Source organism: Mustela putorius, unplaced genomic scaffold (genome assembly GCF_011764305.1).
Source record: "Mustela putorius furo isolate JIRA1106 unplaced genomic scaffold, ASM1176430v1.1 tig00000127_pilon_pilon_pilon, whole genome shotgun sequence".
Taxonomy (NCBI): domain Eukaryota; kingdom Metazoa; phylum Chordata; class Mammalia; order Carnivora; family Mustelidae; genus Mustela; species Mustela putorius.
The window spans coordinates 3,474,590-3,494,371 of record NW_025421288.1 but is presented as its reverse complement, the minus strand read 5'-3'; the positions used below and the strand labels follow the sequence as shown (position 1 = coordinate 3,494,371).

The 19,782-nt window shown below is 36.3% G+C and overlaps 3 protein-coding genes across 3 annotated transcripts; 2 read left to right on the top strand and 1 right to left on the bottom strand.

Moving 5' to 3' along the window:
• Positions 1–242: 242 nt before the first annotated feature.
• LOC101677098 (olfactory receptor 5M1-like) lies at positions 243–1,190 on the top strand. The gene has a single exon (XM_004777639.2). It carries the CDS (start codon positions 243–245, stop codon positions 1,188–1,190), a length of 948 nt encoding a protein of 315 aa, XP_004777696.2.
• A 12,226-nt stretch (positions 1,191–13,416) lies between these two features.
• On the top strand, positions 13,417–14,364 carry LOC101676799 (olfactory receptor 5M1). The gene has a single exon (XM_004777638.2). It carries the CDS (start codon positions 13,417–13,419, stop codon positions 14,362–14,364), a length of 948 nt encoding a protein of 315 aa, XP_004777695.2.
• Positions 14,365–18,018: 3,654 nt separating this feature from the next.
• LOC101676509 (olfactory receptor 1030-like) lies at positions 18,019–19,011 on the bottom strand. The gene has a single exon (XM_013048478.2). It carries the CDS (start codon positions 19,009–19,011, stop codon positions 18,019–18,021), a length of 993 nt encoding a protein of 330 aa, XP_012903932.2.
• Between the last annotated feature and the right edge of the window lie 771 nt (positions 19,012–19,782).

Here is a 19,782-nt window from a genome sequence, read left to right as displayed (position 1 = left end):
GATTTTATATACACACACGCACACACAGGTGAGAGCAAGAGCAAGAACAAGAGAGAGTGATGAAAGAGAAAGAGGAAACAGAGAGACACAGGACAAAAATACTTATATAGACATTCTGAAGTATTTCATTAAACAGAAGAGAAATTTCTTAGTAATTCATCAATGAGCAAATGATAAAATGGATGGAATAAATGCAGAATCCTCACTTTCTCTGTCACTCTCAGTTTTCAAGGAATAAGAAAATGTCTTCTCAAAACCACACTACTGTGACAGAATTCATTCTCTTGGGACTCACAGATGACCCAGTATTAGAGAAGATCCTGTTTGCGGTGTTTTTGGTGATCTACCTAGTCACGCTGGCAGGGAATCTGTGTATGATCGTGCTGATCAGGGCCAACTCCCACCTCCAGACGCCCATGTATTTCTTCCTGAGCCACCTCTCCTTTGTAGACATTTGCTATTCCTCCAATATCACTCCCAATATGCTGCACGATTTCCTTTCAGACCAGAAAACCATCTCCTATGCTGGATGCTTCACACAGTGTCTTCTCTTCATAGCCCTGGTGATCACTGAGTTTTACATCCTAGCTTCAATGGCATTGGATCGCTATGTGGCCATCTGTAGCCCTTTGCATTACAGTACCAGAATGTCTAAGAACATCTGCATCTGTCTAGTCACAGTCTCTTATGCTTGTGGTTACCTTAACGGACTCTCCCAGACCCTGTTGACTTTTCACTTGTCCTTCTGTGGCTCCCTTGAAATCAATCATTTCTACTGTGCAGATCCTCCTCTTCTACTGTTGGCCTGCTCTGACACCTATGTCAAGAAGATGGCGATGCTGGTAGTTGCCGGTTTGACTCTGTCAAGCTCTCTCTTCATCATTGTGCTATCCTACCTGTTCATTATTGCAGCCATCTTGAGGATCCGTTCTGCTGAAGGCAGGCGCAAGGCCTTTTCTACTTGTGGCTCCCACTTGACAACAGTCACCCTATTTTATGGAACCCTCTTCTGCATGTACTTAAGGAGTCCATCTGAGAAGTCCGTAGAGGAGTCCAAAGTATTTGCAGTCTTTTATGCTTTTTTGAGCCCAATGTTGAACCCACTGATTTATAGTCTAAGGAATAAGGATGTGATCCATGCTATGCAGCAAGTGATTAAGGAAAATATCTTTTATAAAATTGAAATTTGAATCTCTGTTCATTTGAAATGACTGCCTATGATAATACAGTGATTAGAAATAAATAACAGAGAAGTGCTACCTCTTATACAGTTTATGTTCCATTTTCTTTTTGAGGATTATCATCATTTAGTTCATTTCCTTAACTTATAATAAAATTTCTTTCTTTTTTTCTTTCTTTTTTTTTTTTTTTTTTTTTTTTTTTTTTTTTGCTAAGCGAGGAGTTGCTTTCCCATTTTAGCAATCAAAGTGTGCTAATATCCACATTTAGAATCCTAACTGAAAAATTATACAAGTGCTTTATATTTTGTCTAAATATTTTGTCTAAATAATCATATGTTTCCTTTTATTTTTTAGTTCTGAGACCACTGGGGCTTCCAAGAACCAATCTTTAAACTTGCATAAGATTGGGACTAAGCCCCAATCTTGTCAAATCTTCTAAACCAAATGGTTGACCTATTTGTAGTCTTTCTTTATATTCTATTTATTTACTTCTATTTGTGATCTAATTTTTTCCATTGTATAACTCCTTGGATGAAGGCCACCTCAGAAATTCTTTAGAGATATGATACAACAAAAATTGATGTGCACAAAAATAAATGTGTCACTCTATAGTGAATGCTCACTTTTATATAACTGTTTTTTTTAATTAGTTAATTTATTTCTAGAGAGAGAGAGCATGAACAGGAGGGAGAAGCAGAGGGAGAGGGAGAGAGAGAGACTCTTAAGGCTCCATACTCACCATGGAGCCCCACGTGGGGCTAAATCCCACGACCCTGCGATCATGACCTGAGCCAAAATCAAGAGTCAGACACTTAACGACTAAGCCCCCATGTGCCCCATCACTATTTATTTTGACCCTCAAAATTATTATCTCTATTTATAACATTTGGAGTCTTAGGCACAGAGGGATCAAATGACTTTCTACAGTCATTCAGCTTCTAAGTATCAAGAAGACAAATCTCTTGTTTCAAATTCTCTCTTTCCAATTTACCGAGGCTCAATTCAGCACGCTGCAGTGCTGGGGGGAATGGTGGGGATAATGAAGGGATGAGGTTACTGCTCCAGATGAAATCTTGGTTATTGTGATGAGGGTGTAATAGTGACTGTGTAATTCCTCTGACATTTCAGGTAAACATGATAGTTTGTGTGTAAAGTAGAACTGTCTTACTGTCTCATGTAAAGCAGACAATTTTGATATACGACAGATATATTTAGACTGTGTTTTATGAATATGTTTTCCAGATTATAAAAGCACACATATTCATTAGGAACAACTAGAAAATACAGACAGATGTAAAGGAATAACTTGTATCAGTAATGTCTTAATCAATGGACAATTTGCGTTTATGTTTTTCCATATTCTCAGTGATTTTATACGCATGTATATTATGATCGAATGATCATAATAAAACAAAACTGTAATCCTATGCCAAATACAAATATGAATATTGATTTTCACCTGATAATGTAATGTTTACTTTCAATACAGACTAAATACTTATAGTGAACACAATTTTTAATGTGACTTAATACTTTATAATTAAATTATCCTTGAACTTAATCACAAAAACAACATGTTAATTATAGAAAAGCAAGTTGAAAAATTCTGAAATGTCTGGGGCGCCTGGGTGGCACAGTTGGTTAAGTGTCCAACTCTTGGTTTAGGCTCAGGCCATGATCTTGGGGTTGTGGGACTAAGCCCCAAAAGTGTTAGGCTCCAGGCTCAGTGGGGAGTCTGCTTGAGATTCTTTCTCTCCCTCTCTTTCTATGCCTCCTGCTCATGCTCTTTCTCTCTCTCTTTGTCTAAAATAAATACATAAATAAGCTGAAATGTCTATGGAATAAAAGCAAAATTTACCTATGATCTCCTATCCAAAGACAGCTGCTTTCAGCATTTTGGTGTATTTTCTTTCATTTGGTTTATCTTGCAAACCATTATATCATCTTATCTATGCATTCTATTATTTTTAAGACTGACCCATATCTTTATGTACATACTTTTTTGATTGTTTCTTTAGGATCCATCTTAGAAGGCAATTGTTGAATTAAATGTTTTGGCCATTTTTAAAGCTCTAGCTAAATTTTTTATGGATAATTTTTTTTCTCTGGAAAGCATCAGCCATTTACATGTATAACTAGTCATGTTTGAAAGTAAGCATTTCACTATATTGTTAATAATAGGAAATATCCTCTAAGGATATTTCTTTCTTTGTATCTCAAAGAAAATTCTTAGGAGAGTAGTCTGTTTATTATGAGAGAGGAATATTTGAAATATATATTTAACAAGTAAGGAGAATATATCAATTTGCTGATAGTCTTTCATTTCTGATGTTTCTTCTCATGAAAATATTTACATTCTTATTTGGAAAAAACTTATTCATATTTTGTAGGTTTTCTCCAACTCAAATTTAAATAAGGAGGTATGTATATTGTGTTTTTCATTACCATTTATTATAGGAGTATCTTATTTTAGAATTATTTTAGATACAATTCTGTTATATGTAGTAATATTGTATGTAACTCTTTTCTGCACATTTTTAAACCATTTTTCCCTACTAATTATTAAGCAACCCTTTGTTTTTCTATTCGTCTGTGACATCACCTTTGTTGTACACTAAGTGAATCTATTTCTGGCTGATTCTATTCCTTTGGCCACTTGATACATATATTTTAAACCAAATTCACATAATTAATATAAAGTTTAAAAAGTGTTAATTTTTGGTAGACATTTCAATGTATAGTAGGATAATGCAAATCGAATGCTTCTAACCATCTAATTTTTTTCTTTTTCTTTTTTTTTAAAGAGTATATTTATTTGACAGACAGATCACAACTAGGCAGAGTGGCAGGCAGAAAGAGAGAGAGGGAAGCAGGATCCCTGCTGAGCAGAGAGGCTGGATCCCAGGACTCTGGGATTATGACCTGAGCTGAAGGCAGAGGCTTAATCCACTGAGCCCACCCAGGTGCCCCACCATCAAATATTTTCAACCAATAAATTATGCAAGTGATAGCTCAATCTGTAGCAGATGCACACACACATGAAAATAAAATATGGTTATACTTCTAATATGTACTCCTTGTAAATTATTTTTAAAAATATGGAGAAATATTTTAGTCTTAGTACTGTATTATTTGGTCCCCACATCTAATAGGGAGATGTATAGAATCATGGCTGTATTTCCAGATGGGTGAATTAAAGGTTTTTTTTGGGGGGGGGAAGCAAAGGTATGTTGTGCCTTGTAAATCAAGAGCAAAATGTTGAACTCATATTAATGTGGTATATTTATTAACATGTTACACAAACATTTATTTTTGTGTCACACCAGTATTCATAAGGTAACATTATTATTCAGCAATGCTATCTAAATATAGAATCTTATTTCCAACTAAGTTGTCTTTTGCTAGCAACTGTCCCCCAAAAGACTGATGTGCAAACACATACTCCTCAATTGTGCATCATTTCAAACACTGAAAGAAAAAATACCAAAACTATGTTGATTTGAATTAAAGTAAATATTAAGCTTTTAAATAATCAGACAAATATTTCTGAGGTCAATTCAAGTAGAGAAATTCACAATGGAAGAGTTGCTTGAATATGACCATAAACCTGTTTAAAATTAAGAAACATATTTTGGGAAGTATTTGTCACAGATAAGATAAAGTGGTAAACTTATAAAGATATGACTTAAAACATTAAAACACCATAAATATTGGTGTAGAAAATTATGTAGAAATTTGATAAAAGGCTATGTGTAGAAAATTGATAAAAGTATTTTATCAATAAGAATATTAATAAGAGTACAAATACATCGGGGCACCTGGGTGGCTCAGTGGGTTAAGCCTCTGCCTTCAGCTCAGGTCATTGTTCCAGGGTCCTGGGATTGAGCCCCGAATTGAGCTTTCTGCTCAGCAGGGAGCCTGCTTCCCATCTCTCCCCCTGTCTCTCTGCCTACTTGTCATCTCTCTCTTTATCAAATAAATAAAATGAAATCTTAAAAAAAGGGAATTAAATTTAAAAAAGTAAAAATATGCTAAAATTAATGAGTAAAAATATTAATAATTAAAAATATAAAATAAGTGTTCCAACTTGGCAACTTCATACCTGAAATGCAACAATATGTTAAGATACTGGAACTGGGGTTTATCTTTTTCATAGGAACTTTCTCTCCAATATTCAAATAACGTGGAGATTTAGAGAATTTACCAGTTTAGTTTAGATGGGGTTTTCTTTAAGGATGAATTTCAGCTGACTCCATAGAGCCAATTCTTAAATATTCAGGTTTGCAAGCCAGTTGTTAAAGGGATTGTCTTGAAATTGGCCAGTGTGGAAGTTCATTTCATAACAATGAAAATGGAAAATGCTACCTATCAGGGCTCCCTCCAGCTTACTATTATACCACTGGTTTATCCTTCCAGTAATTATCAGATTAATCTTACATAATGTGTAGTTCAAGGGATCTTGGTCCTAAATGTCCATAAATAAACCTAAGACAAAAGCCAATCACCACTAAATAAATAGTGATAATTCCAAACCAAAAAACAAAACAAAAAAAACCACCCTTGAAATAAGAGACTTTTGTGTATTTATATTTGAGTTCCAAAAGACTGGTACATTCTACATCACGGAAGTCAAGAAAACAATAATATATAGTTTTTCTGGAAATCAATTTAATAGGATGTTTTCAGGAGTCTTTTTTTTTTTAAATTTTTTATTTTTGATAAACATATATTTTTATCCCCAGGGGTACAGGTCTGTGAATCACCAGGTTTACACACTTCACAGCACTCACCAAATCACATACCCTCCCCAATGTCCATAATCCCACCCCCTTCTCCCAAACCCCCTCCCCCCGGCAACCCTCAGTTTGTTTTGTGAGATTAAGAGTCACTTATGGTTTGTCTCCCTCCCAATCCCATCTTGTTTCATTTATTCTTCTTCTACCCACTTAAACCTCCATGTTGTATCACCACTTCCTCATATCAGGGAGATCATATGATAGTTGTCTTTCTCTGCTTGACTTATTTTGCTAAGCATGATACGCTCTAGTTCCATCCACGTTGTTGCAAATGGCAAGATTTCATTTCTTTTGATGGCTGCATAGTATTCCATTGTGTATATATACCACATCTTCTTGATCCATTCATCTGTTGATGGACATCTAGGTTCTTTCCATAGTTTGGCTATTGTGGACATTGCTGCTATAAACATTCGGGTGCATGTGTCCCTTTGGATCACTACATTTGTATCTTTAGGGTAAATACCCAATAGTGCAATTGCTGGGTCATAGGGCAGTTCTATTTTCAACATTTTGAGGAACCTCCATGCTGTTTTCCAGAGTGGCTGCACCAGCTTGCATTCCCACCAACAGTGTAGGAGGGTTCCCCTTTCTCCGCATCCTCGCCAGCATCTGTCATTTCCTGACTTGTTGATTTTAGCCATTCTGACTGGTGTGAGGTGATATCTCATTGTGGTTTTGATTTGTATTTCCCTGATGATGCCGAGTGATATGGAGCACTTTTTCATGTGTCTGTTGGCCATCTGGATGTCTTCTTTGCAGAAATGTCTGTTCATGTCCTCTGCCCATTTCTTGATTGGATTATTTGTTCTTTGGGTGTTGAGTTTGCTAAGTTCTTTATAGATTCTGGACACTAGTCCTTTATCTGATATGTCGTTTGCAAATATCTTCTCCCATTCTGTCAGTTGTCTTTTGATTTTGTTAACTGTTTCCTTTGCTGTGCAAAAGCTTTTGATCTTGATGAAATCCCAGTAGTTCATTTTTTCCCTTGCTTCCCTTGCCTTTTGCGTTGTTCCTAGGAAGATGTTGCTGCGGCAGAGGTCGAAGAGGTTGCTGCCCGTGTTCTCCTCAAGGATTTTGATGGATTCCTTTCGCACATTGAGGTCCTTCATCCATTTTGAGTCTATTTTTGTGTGTGGTGTAAGGGAATGGTCTAATTTCATTTTTCTGCATGTGGCTGTCCAATTTTCCCAGCACCATTTATTGAAAAGGCTGTCTTTTTTCCATTGGACATTCTTTCCTGCTTTGTCGAAGATTAGTTGACCATAGATTTGAGGGTCTATTTCTGGGCTCTCTATTCTGTTCCATTGATCTATGTGTCTGTTTTTGTGCCAGTACTATGCTGTCTTGATGATGACAGCTTTGTAATAGAGACTGAAGTCCGGAATTGTGATGCCACCAACGTTGGCTTTCTTTTTCAATAAAAAATGTTTGTATATGCTTCCTTCTCTCTCTCTGCCTGCCTCTCTGCCTACTTGCGATCTCTCTCTGTCAAATAAATAAATAAAATCTTTAAAAAAAAAAGCGCCTGGGTAGCTCAGTGGGTTAAGGTGTCTGCCTTTGGCTCAGGTCATGGTCCCAGGGTCGTGGGATCGAGCCCCGCATCTGGCTCTCTGCTCAGCGGGGAGCCTGCTTCCTCCTCTCTCTCTGCCTGCCTCTCTGCCTACTTGCTATCTCTCTCTGTCAAATAAATAAATAAAATCTTAAAAAAAAAAAAAAAAACTTTGTATAATTTTAATCAGCTCTTCCAATTTTAAGAATGTGCCAAAGCATAATAAAACATGTGGGTGAAGATTTTTCATTGTGATCTTTGTTTTATAATTGAGAAAAAAGAAATGAATGATCTATGATGTACAGGCTGCCCTCAGTTTGCACAGTACTGTGTTAAGTGAAACTTGTGCTGAATTCCAATATGTCCGCTTTGCCTGAATCTCAGTTATGGTTGCTGATTTTGTAACAGACACAAGCAGATGCTCCTAGGAACCAGAGCAGGAGCTAGCTATAACTAGAGTCTCTGCAAGGTAGTATTGGCTGAGGTCAAAAAGGAGAGTGTGAATATCATGGGACTGATTTTTACATTAGAATGTTCTGCTGATATTAAAATGAAGAAGTGACCAGTTGAGGACAGGGCAAATGATTTTGTAGTCTTTTATGAAAAAAGAAGGATGCATCGATACATATGATAATTGTATTGTGGTTTAAGGAAAAGTAAATCTTGTTCTTTGTATCTATGTCTCAGTTTTCCATGATGAACAGTTATCTCTTTTATAAGCAAGAAAACAAGCAAACAAAAAACCTGCATATTTCCAGTATGATTCAGATCCCATGATACAAAATTAAAGGATTGGGTTTATTAATAGTTAGAATGTAGAAATAAAAATAGGAAAAGTCAGGGGTCAAACTGTTATATGTTATTGAACTGGATGGTCATCTAGGTTCCTTCTAATTCAAGTCTTATTATTTTTCCCCTTAAAAATGTTGTGCTTCTGAATATATTGAGATTCTTCAGTGGTAATTAGAACAATGCTTATTTGTTTGTTAGGAGGGAGGTTGTAGCAAGTCAATATCAGTATCGACAATGTTTTCATATGGAAACAGAAGTTTTAATTCCTTCTGAAGTTTACTTCTTAAAAGACAGTTCCTTTAAATAAAATATTTTTTTTTCTTCCTGTGTTGGAACATCATCATCATACTGTGACATTGAGATGAAATGAAACAAATTTCAGTTCCAAAAAAATCATATCTGATCGTTCAGTGTTTTTTATGATGCCTTTATATCTACTTTATTCACACATACACAATTAAATGAACACTCCTAGTGCCATTGGGGATGAAGGAAAACTTGGTTATCCATTCACTGATGGCTACCGTACACATTACTACACCCAATAGGCAAGAAATTAAACAAAAAGTAGGAATAAAATTGTGAAACTCTATATTAATAACTGGTCAGAAGCTGTAAATTAAAAGATTTTCTTCAAGAGAAAAAATAAACTCCAAAAAAAATCAGAAAGCAAGAAATGTTTTGTGGAAAGGGAGGTGGGTGGGGGGATGGGGTAACTCGGTAATGGACAATAAGGAAGGCATGTGATATGAACACTCATGTTATACACAAATATTGAATCCTTGAACACTACATCAAAAACTACAGAGGTACTATATGTTGGCTAATTGAATTTAAATAAAAAAAAGAAAAAAAAGGAAAGATATATTAAATGTGTCGTACTAATATCTAGCTACATTAGGCACCTAAGTAAAGACCAATTTCATAAAGTATCAAGCAATATGGAATAATCCTATGCTACAACTTAGTTGTAAAATATTAAAATAAAAAATAATAAAAATATTAAAAATTAAAATAAAATAAAATTAAAAGTTAAAATTTAAAAATATTAAAGATTTCCATGATTATTAGATTAGCTATTATTTTAAAATAGATTGTAGATAGACAAGACCTGAAAGGTAAAAATGTAGAATTATAGAACAAATTATGGTCAATATCATAGGGACAGAATGATAAAAACCTCTTATGTAAGCAACAAAAATTCTAAATCAGGAAATGAGTATTGTTTCCATTAGAACTCACTTCGTCTATCTCAGCTACTTCATTATTAGTATATAGAAATGCAATGGATATCTGTGCATTGATTTTTCTATCCTATGGCCTTACTGAATTTGCCTATCAGTTCTACTGGCTTTTTAGTGGAGTCTTTATTGTTGTCTATATATAGTGTCATATTATCTGCAAATAGTGAAAGTTCTTCCTTACCAATTTGGATGTTTTTTATTTCTTATTCTTGTCTGATTGTTGTGGCTAGGATTTCCAGTACTATGTTGAATAAAAGTGGTGAGAATGCCTGATCTCAGGGGAAAATCTCTCAGTTTTTCAGCAATAAAAAGGATATTAAGGTGGGGTTTTCATATATGGCCTTTATTATGTTGAGGGTGTGTTCCCTCCAAACCTTCTTTGTTCAGGGTTTTTATTGTGAATGGATGTTGTACTTTGTCAAATACTTTTCTTGCATCTATTGAAATGATTAAATGGTTTTTATCCTTTCTCTTGCTGATGTAATTTATTACATTGATTGATTTGCAAGAATTGATCTACCCTTGCACCCAGGAATAAATCCCACTTGACCAAGGTGAATGATTTTTTTTTTAATGTATTGTTGGATTCAGTTTGCTAATATTTTCTTGAGGGTTTTTGCATTTATGTTTATCAGAAATATTGACCTGTAGTTCTCTTTTTTTGTAGTGTGTTTATCAGGTTTTGGTATCAGGGTAATACTGACCTCATAGAATGAATCTGGAAACTTTCCTTCCTCTCTCTTTTTTTTTTTTGCGGGGCGGGGGTGATAGTTTGAGGAGACTAGGTACTAACTCTTCTTTAAATGTTTGGTAGAATTCACGTGTAAAAGCATCTGGTCCTGGACTTCAGTTTGTTGAAAGTTTATGGTTATTCATTTAATTTAATTGCTGGTAATTGGTCTTTTCAAATTTTCTATCTCTTCCTGATTCAGTTTGGGGAGGTTACATGTTTCTAGGAATTTATCCATTTCTTCTGGGTTGTCCAATTTGCTGGCATATAATTTTTCAGAATGTTCTCTTATAATCCTTTGTATTTCTATGGTGTCATTATTTCTCCTCTTTCATTTCTGATTTTATTTGAGTTCTCTCTCTCCCTCTTTTTGGATGAGTCTGGCTAAAGGTTTGTCCATTTTGTTGATGTTTCCAAAGAACCCTCTTGTGGTTTCATCAATCTGTTCTATTTTTTTTCAGTGTCTATATCATTTATTTCTGCTTTGATCTTTACTATTTCCTTCCTACTATTGGCTTTGGGTTTTGTTTGTTCTTCTTTTTCTAGTTCCTTTAGATAGAAGATGAGGTTGTTTACTTGGGATTTTTCTTGCTTCTTTAAATAGGCCTGTATTGCTATAAATTTCCTTCAGGATAGCATTTGCTGCATCTCAGAGATTTTGGACTGTTGTATTTCCATTTTCATTTGTCTCCACGTATTTTTTGACTACCCCTCTGATTTCTTAGTTGACCCATTCATCGTTTAGTAGCATGTTAACTAGTTTCATCATGTTCTTACCAGATTTTTTTCTTGTTGATTCCTAGTTTCATAAAGTTGTGGTCAGAAAAGACGCATGAAGGACTTCAATCTTTTTGAACGAGTTGAGCCCACTGTTTTAAAGTTCTAGATGTTAAGTGCCATGGACTGTTGGAACTTATGAAGAGAGACCCCTTAGATTTTCAAAGCCAAATGTTATACGGATTTGTCTTGCCCATGTCTTCCCCATCTGAGGTGCCTGGTGTGGGGTCTGCTCCTCTCCCCTACCCACAACTGCCATGTCCCTCTATCCTGTGTCCAGCCCAACAGGTCTATTTGGCTCTGGACTGCATTTTCCACCCCTCCTACCCTCTCCAGTGTGGCCTTTTCTCCACTGTGGAGAGACTATTCTGGCAGTCTTTGGGTCATTTTCTGGGTTATTTACACTGATGAGGCTGTGACCTAGGTGTATCCAGGGGCTGAAGAGAGCCTAGGACCCTTCTATGTACCATCTTCCTTGAAAGTCACTGCTGGTCTTTTAATTCCTAGCACTGAGGTGGTGTGAAGTGGTATCCAGCTGTAGTCGTAATTTGCATTTTCTTGACAATTATAGATGTTGACATTCTTTTCCTGTCTTTATTGTCTGCTCATATATCTTTTATGAAATATCTGTTCAATTCTTATTTCTTTGTTAATGGAACTGTTTATATTTTCATCCCTGAGTTGTGGAGGATGTGCACATATTCTAAATATCTAGGTTTTTTGTCAGAATTACTTTATGTGAATAATTTTTCCTGGTCTGTGGTTTGTTTTGTCTTTGTTCTCCTCAGATCTCTCACGTACTCTACTTTCCTCTTCTGGACCATCATGACATGATGCCCCCTCAGGGTTTACAGGGAAAAACAGGCTTTCTAATTGGAATTCCCACTTTACTATATCAAAAAAGCAAAACTTATTTACCTTTATTTTACCCCTTCCATAGTATTAAAACAGATGGCTAATTTTTGTAATCATGCTAAAGCTTTCACAGACAGAACTAAGTTGTGTATGTGTAGGTTAGGTAGGGATATTGAGCTCACAGGAGAATCCAGTTCCCAAAGCATCAAATTAAGGTTATGGCCATGAGGAGCAAAGACTCTTTTAATTGTTTTCTTACAATTATTTTTTAAATACTCTATGGAATATAATTAAGAAATACAGTATAAATCTTCCCACTTTGTCTTTACAAAACATGGTAAATTGCCTATTTACAGGTAGGTCACTTTCTACATTTGTTCACCAAAATATGTTATGTTCTTTTGTGTGGACATTAGTATCCCAACAATGTGGGAAAAAATCGCATCTAAATGTACTTCCTCTTCATTTTTTCTTCATACCTCTTATTTTTAACTAACATAATGATATATTTCTTTGTCTGTGTGTTTAAATCTGTTCCGTCTCCTACTATGTATGCTCCATGAGGCTGGTAGTTGCTGTAACCACAGAAACTACAACAGAAGAGAAATCAGTTTTTACAGTGTAAATGAATAAATGAATGTGTGAATTGACAAAATAGAAAGAATTCTTTATTCTGTAACCTCTTAGTTAAATATCGAGATAAATTTCACCAAATAAATGTTTCTGAATGAAATTAAGCCAGACAACTAGAATTTTTTAAAGTAAAATGCTGTACTGAAGATTTATCTATTACAAAATTTCTGAAACAACAGTGTGTCATAGTTGGTGGGATCCTAGACACCCGAATTCCTTTTATTCCCCACTTGAATGATGCCAATTAATAGTGACTTTCATATCTGAATTTTGTTCCTTTGTTTTTTATTTCTTAAGGGTGAAAAAAAATTAAATATGGAGTTCCTCAAGAAGACAGGTATAAATGTGTGAATATGCATACACATAAAATATGCAATATTATTACATTATTACACTTAATATAAGATATACATATATATGAATATATACATACACACACAAAAGTATATGTTTATGTATTAATGCATTTGAGATACAAAAGAAAAATAATGCAAATACAGAATAAAAATATGTAGATATTCGATTTTTTAAAAAAGATATTATCTATTTATTTGACAGGGAGAGAGAGATCACAAGTAGGCAGAAAGGCAGGCAGAGGGGGAGGGGAGGCTCTCAGCAGAGGGCCTGATGCAGGGCTCAATCCCAGGACCCCGAGATCATGACCTGAGCCGAAGGCAGAGGCTTAACCCACTGAGCCACCCAGGAGCCCCACTGATATGTTTTTTTGAATAGGGAAACGTCCCAATGGCTGCGTATTTCAATAAATAAATGATAAAATGGATGGAATAAATGCAGAATCTTAATCAGACAGCATTCCTCATTTCTCTGCCACTCTCAGTTTTCAAGGAATAAGAAAATGTCTTCTCAAAACCACACTACTGTGACAGAATTCATTCTCTTGGGACTCACAGATGACCCAGTATTAGAGAAGATCCTGTTTGCGGTGTTTCTGGTGATCTACCTAGTCACGCTGGCAGGGAATCTGTGTATGATCGTGCTGATCAGGGCCAACTCCCACCTCCAGACGCCCATGTATTTCTTCCTGAGCCACCTCTCCTTTGTAGACATTTGCTATTCCTCCAATATCACTCCCAATATGCTGCACGATTTCCTCTCAGACCAGAAAACCATCTCCTATGCCGGATGCTTCACACAGTGTCTTCTCTTCATAGCCCTGGTGATCACTGAGTTTTACATCCTAGCTTCAATGGCATTGGATCGCTATGTGGCCATCTGTAGCCCTTTGCATTACAGTACCAGAATGTCTAAGAACATCTGCATCTGTCTAGTCACAGTCTCTTATGCTTGTGGTTACCTTAACGGACTCTCCCAGACCCTGTTGACTTTTCACTTGTCCTTCTGTGGCTCCCTTGAAATCAATCATTTCTACTGTGCAGATCCTCCTCTTCTACTGTTGGCCTGCTCTGACACCTATGTCAAGAAGATGGCGATGCTGGTAGTTGCCGGTTTGACTCTGTCAAGCTCTCTCTTCATCATTGTGCTATCCTACCTGTTCATTATTGCAGCCATCTTGAGGATCCGTTCTGCTGAAGGCAGGCGCAAGGCCTTTTCTACTTGTGGCTCCCACTTGACAACAGTCACCCTATTTTATGGAACCCTCTTCTGTATGTACTTAAGGAGTCCATCTGAGAAGTCCGTAGAGGAGTCCAAAATATTTGCAGTCTTTTATACTTTTTTGAGCCCAATGTTAAACCCACTGATTTATAGTCTAAGGAACAGGGATGTGATCCATGCTATGCAGCAAATCATTAAGGGAAATCTCTTTTATAAAACTGTAGTGTAGGCATCTGTTCATTGTAATTACTAAGTGTAATAACATAGTAAATCCCTTCACAGGGCAAACCCACCACTCTATGGTCATGATATACTCTCTGCGTAAACTCATAATGACAATCGCAAATTCCTCTCAGAATTAATAGCTCTAAGGGGCGCCTAGGTGGCTCAGTGGTTTGGGCTGCTGCTTTCGGCTCGGGTCATGATCTCAGGGTCCTGGGATCGAGCCCCGCATCGGGCTCTCTGCTCCGCAGGAAGCCTGCTTCCCTCTTTCTCTCTCTTTCTCTCTGCCTGCCTCTCTGCCTACTTGTGATCTCTGTCTGTCAAATAAATAAATAAAATCTTTAAAAAAAAAAAGAATTAATAGCTCCAAGACAACTTGTTTTAATAATAACTGAAGTTATTGAAGTTAAACAATGTTTTAAAAAAAAATCTCAGAATATAAATTAGTGGTGTCCAATAACTTCATATAATACTTTCGTGTCTTTACTTACTTGGGAGTAAGTATTAGAATTAATTCAGTCAGTAAGAACACCGGAAATCCATTTTTCTGAATTATGTGGTCTACAGAGTTACAGTGAGTTTCAAAATAGGGTGATCAATTTTTTACTTTAAAATAGTATGAAATAATATATTCTCCAATGAATAATATAGAATGATGGTTCTGGTGCCTGAGTAATCACTTAAATCATGCTAGGGAAATTTAAATATATGGATACCTCTTAGGTTTAAGCACTCAGTAAATTTTTCCCAACCAATATGTATTGCAGACATCCTGAGAGAGTTTTTGTCTTATGGTAAATATTATTTATGCTCTTCGATTTTAAAAATAAACTGTCAACACCTGCTTATAAATTTAGTGTAATAGCAATCTAGGTATATTTTTCAGGTACTAGTTCTGATTTAGATCTAATTTATTCAGAGTTAATAGAGTCTATCAATTGGTTCTGTAGACCTAAGAATGCCCTGAAACAGTACACAAATGAGAGTAGCTTCTGTATCTTTCTGGAGGAAAACATCTAATGTTTACTTTGGTTCATAAAAGTGTCTGTGACTCATTATTTTGTAGAAAAGGCTGTTACAGTAGTTCACAAATTTCTATTGTGCCAATTATAGTAAATAAGGTTATATGAAGAGATGCATAATTCATCCACATTAACCTATCTATGCATTATTAGTCAAGTAGATAGCTGTGTATTGAAATATATATTAAATTTGTTTAAGTTGCCTTAAAAGTTTTGTATTCTAATATTGTGTATTTTTAAAAAAATATTTTATTTACTTATTGGAGAGACAGAGACAGAGATAGTGAGAGAGAGCAGGAGCAGGGAGAAGAGAAAGAAGCAGGTGCTCCACTGAATAGGGAGCCTGACAGGAACTTGATCCCAGGACCCTGTGGTCATGACCTGAGCTGAAGATACAAGCTTAAGGTTAACTAACTGAGCTACCCAGGCACCCCTTATATTGTATGCTCTTATTCTAAGACCACAGTACTAAACACTTATATGAAATCAATTCCTATACTTACTATAATGTATTCATATGATTTTCTAGAACATCACGTAAAGGACCCACAGTTAGTTTGGGGCACCTGGGTGGCTCAGTGGGTTAAAGCCTCTGCCTTCGGCTCAGGTCATGATCCCAGGCTCCTAGGATCAAGTCCCACATTGGGCTCTCTGCTCTGCAGGGAGCCTGCTTCCTCTTCTCTCTCTGCCTGCTTCTCTGCCTACTTGAGACCTCTGTCTGTTAAATAAATAAATAAAATCTTAAAACAACAAAAAAAAAGGACCTGCAGCTAGGGTCCATTTTTTTTTTTAAGATTTTATTTATTATTTATTTGACAAACAGAGATCACAAGTAGGCAGAGAGGCAGGCAGAGAGAGAGAGAAAAGGAAGCAGGCTCCCCACTGAGCAGAGAACCTGCTGTGGAACTTGATCCCAGGACCCTGGGATCATGACCTGAGCCCAAGACAGAGGCTTAACCCATTGAGCCACCCAGAGGCTCCTAGACTTCATTCTTATATCTCAGTCAATTAAATAAGGCTGATTCTGTCAAACATGTTAACTATACATACATAAAAATATAAACAGATGTGAGGGAGTGACCTTGGTGATATGTTCTAAACCAATGGGTAACTGCTGTTCATATTTTGTTATATTTTACTCAATGAATTGATATGTATGCATATTCTTATAACTCATGAAACAAAATGGGGATCATTTGCCATTTATAAGTTTAAACATTGGTATCCACTTGATGGTGTAATATTCGTATTTTCATACAGACTATTTTATATCACTTATAAAGTAGTATTATACCCCAAATTAAATCATATTTGAACTTAGTTGCAAAAATATTACTTATTACTTGTAGAAAAGCAAATTGAAATACACTAAAGAGTGTTTCAATTTTGGAATAAGAACAAAAGTTACTTGTAACCTCTTATTAAAAATGCATTTGGTGCACTTGATTTTTACATACTTTGTCTTGCAAACCATTATTCCATCATATCTTTATATCCATTATTGCTATGATTGAGTCATATTTCTATGAACATACCTAATTGTTTCTTTAGGATGGGAAATTGCTGAATTAAATGCTCTGAACAATTTTAAAGTTTTGGTTAACTTTTTCTAGGGGTAAATTCTTTTCAGGAAGTGGCAGCCATTTGCACTTAGGGCTGGTTGTTTGAGAGTAACCATCTCACTCTGCCTTTATTCATATTAGGACATATCATTTAAGATCGTTTGCTTCTTTGTTGTATCAACTGAGATTCTTAGGAAAGGAATATGTTTTATTTTATTTTTTTAAATTAACTTATTTATTTGAGAGAGATTGAGAGCAGGAGGGAGTAGGGAACAGGGAGAGAGAGAATCTTAAGCAGACTCCATGCTGAGCACAGAGCCCAAGGCAGGACTCGATCTCATGACCCTGAGATCATGATATAAGCTGAAATGAAGAGTCAGACACTTAACTGACTGAGCCACCCAGGCACCCCTAGAGCAGCTGTTATTTTAAAATAGTTTGTGGGTAGACAAGAACTGAATGGTAATATGTAGAATTACAGAGTAAATGATTGTCAAGAAAACAAATAATTTGGGTAATTAAAATGTAAAAAAAATGGTTATTTTTGAAAATAATAAAATACAGACAGTTTTCAATTTAGGCTCAGTTGACATTACAATGCACCAAAAGTGTATTGAGAATGAACATCTGAAATTGGCCTTTTTTAAGCCTTTTTTAAGAAGATATTCAGCTTTCATTAAAGGAAACTATGTAATATAGCATATAGATGTAAATCATTTTCATATTCAGAAAACCTACTGCAAACACCTCACTTTGCTAATAAGAATAGCTCAGTGATGGTCAATAGTATTGACCTATAAACTGAAAGGAAGAACTTCTCTGCCTACAAATAAATGTAAGTGATTTCTTGAGTGAGACTGAACATAGGCCCTGCTTAATTGTAAACAGCTGACTTCTGGTGATGTGTTTCCCAACAGTCATTCTATCCATTAATATTCACATTAATTGTTTCCATTTGGATTATCACTTGGTTCCAAGTAATATGTACATAAAAAAAAAAAAGTTACTGTTACTTCAAAGAACTGCATTTGGATATAACCAACATGGATTGCTTTTCAATTGTTTTTGAGATTTTTTTCATTTTGAGACTGTCAAAATAGACCTTTTCTCCACTGTACAAAGGTTTCTCATAACCACTGATCTCAAAGCCGTCACATCTTTGTTCCTCAGGCTGTAGATAAATGGATTCAACATGGGATTCACAAAGATACAAACCACGGCCACAATTTTCCCTTGTTCTACAGACTGCTCTTTTGCCGTTCTCAGATACATGCAGAATAGGGACCCATAGAACATGGTGACGGCAGTCAGGTGAGAGCCACAGGTGGAGAAGGCTTTGCACTGCCCTTCACTGGAACGGATCCTCATGATGGTGATTAAAAAAAAAAAAAAAATGAAAACATAGGAGATGAGGATGATGAGTAGGGAACCAGTGAGGTTAATCCCCGCAGACACAAACAGGGCAGTCTGCTTTATGTAAGTGTCAGAACATTTCAGCATGAGGAGGGGTGGGTCTGCGCAGTAGAAATGGTTGATGATGTTAGGTCCACAAAAGGACAAGCGAGAGGTCAATATTACCTGCATTGTGCCCACCAGAGAACCCCAGAGGTAGGGAAAAGTGACAAGGCAGATGCAAAGTGGCCTGGACATTCTGCTCTTATAATGCAGGGGATGGCAGATAGCCATGTACCTGTCATAGGTCATGGCACCAAGCATGTAATATTCAGTAAGGAGCAGAGTCACAAAAACAAAACACCGGGCCAGACATCCCGTGTAGGTAATGGTTTTCTTCTCAGAGAGGAAATTCACAAGCATCTGAGGAGAGACATTAGTAGAATAAAAAATATCCACACAGGCTAAGTGGGTGAGGAAAAAGTACATGGGTGTTTGCAGCCAGGGAGTGAGTCTGATTAATGCAATCAAGCCGAAGTTCCCTGTCAGGGTGATGAGGTAAATCAGGAGAAACACCACAAAAAGGATAGGCTGCACCTCTCGTTGGCTGGTCAGTCCCAGCAGGATGAACTCAGTTGCCTTGGTGCCATTGTGCAGGGGAAGTAGGGCCATCTTCATATTCTCTGATAAGGGAACAATTTTTTCAGATATAAAAACAGAAATAAATTGTAGACATTTCAAGAATAGAAAGGTAAATGGGCACTAACACAAACCGGTTTTGAAAGGATTGGTTTAAATAGGTTGTTACTTCCTCCAGAGATGGATGGGCTTCAGTAGCTGCTGTCAGGAGGCTGGAGAAGTAGACGATATATTTGAAGTCCATACACCAGCTGAGCTGGCTGTTTTGCTGCTCTCACTTTCACTCAGCTTGAACATATGGAATTTGACTTAGCTCATTGGTGTCAGTAATTAGGCTATAGGATCAGAACCTTTGACACTCAAATGTGACTACTGCCATAGTCTGATCATGACATAAATACTTCATCAGGAAGTGGGAAGAAGGGGTGATGCTCTGTAGACTGATTGTATTGTTGTCTGCAAGGGCCAACCTTTTGAAATCGGAGTAGCCTATACTCTTGAGAGTCTGTTGTACATTTACTGATGTTCGGTTTCTCCCTAATTTCTTCCTTAACCTCCTATAGCAACATAAGTCTCCTGGCTCTTTGGTGATTTGTCCTTTTTATTTCCTTTGCTTCAAACCAGTCACTTAAGGTCTCAATTGTTTTTCACCTAATATCATCTTCAGTCTCATGGTCTCTTTTTCTCACAGTTTCCAATTTATTTTACATTATATATCTCATATTCATATTTCATTTTATCTCCTGCCCTTGACTTCACATCTGATATCTAAACTATCAGGAAGTATTGTCTGCTGTACCTTCAAAAGAT

Bases quoted from the DNA above. Each gene is read 5' to 3' on its own strand.
- LOC101677098 (XM_004777639.2), top strand. From the start codon at position 243: ATGTCTTCTCAAAACCACACTACTGTGACAGAATTCATTCTCTTGGGA.
- LOC101676799 (XM_004777638.2), top strand. From the start codon at position 13,417: ATGTCTTCTCAAAACCACACTACTGTGACAGAATTCATTCTCTTGGGA.
- LOC101676509 (XM_013048478.2), bottom strand. From the start codon at position 19,011: ATGAAGATGGCCCTACTTCCCCTGCACAATGGCACCAAGGCAACTGAG.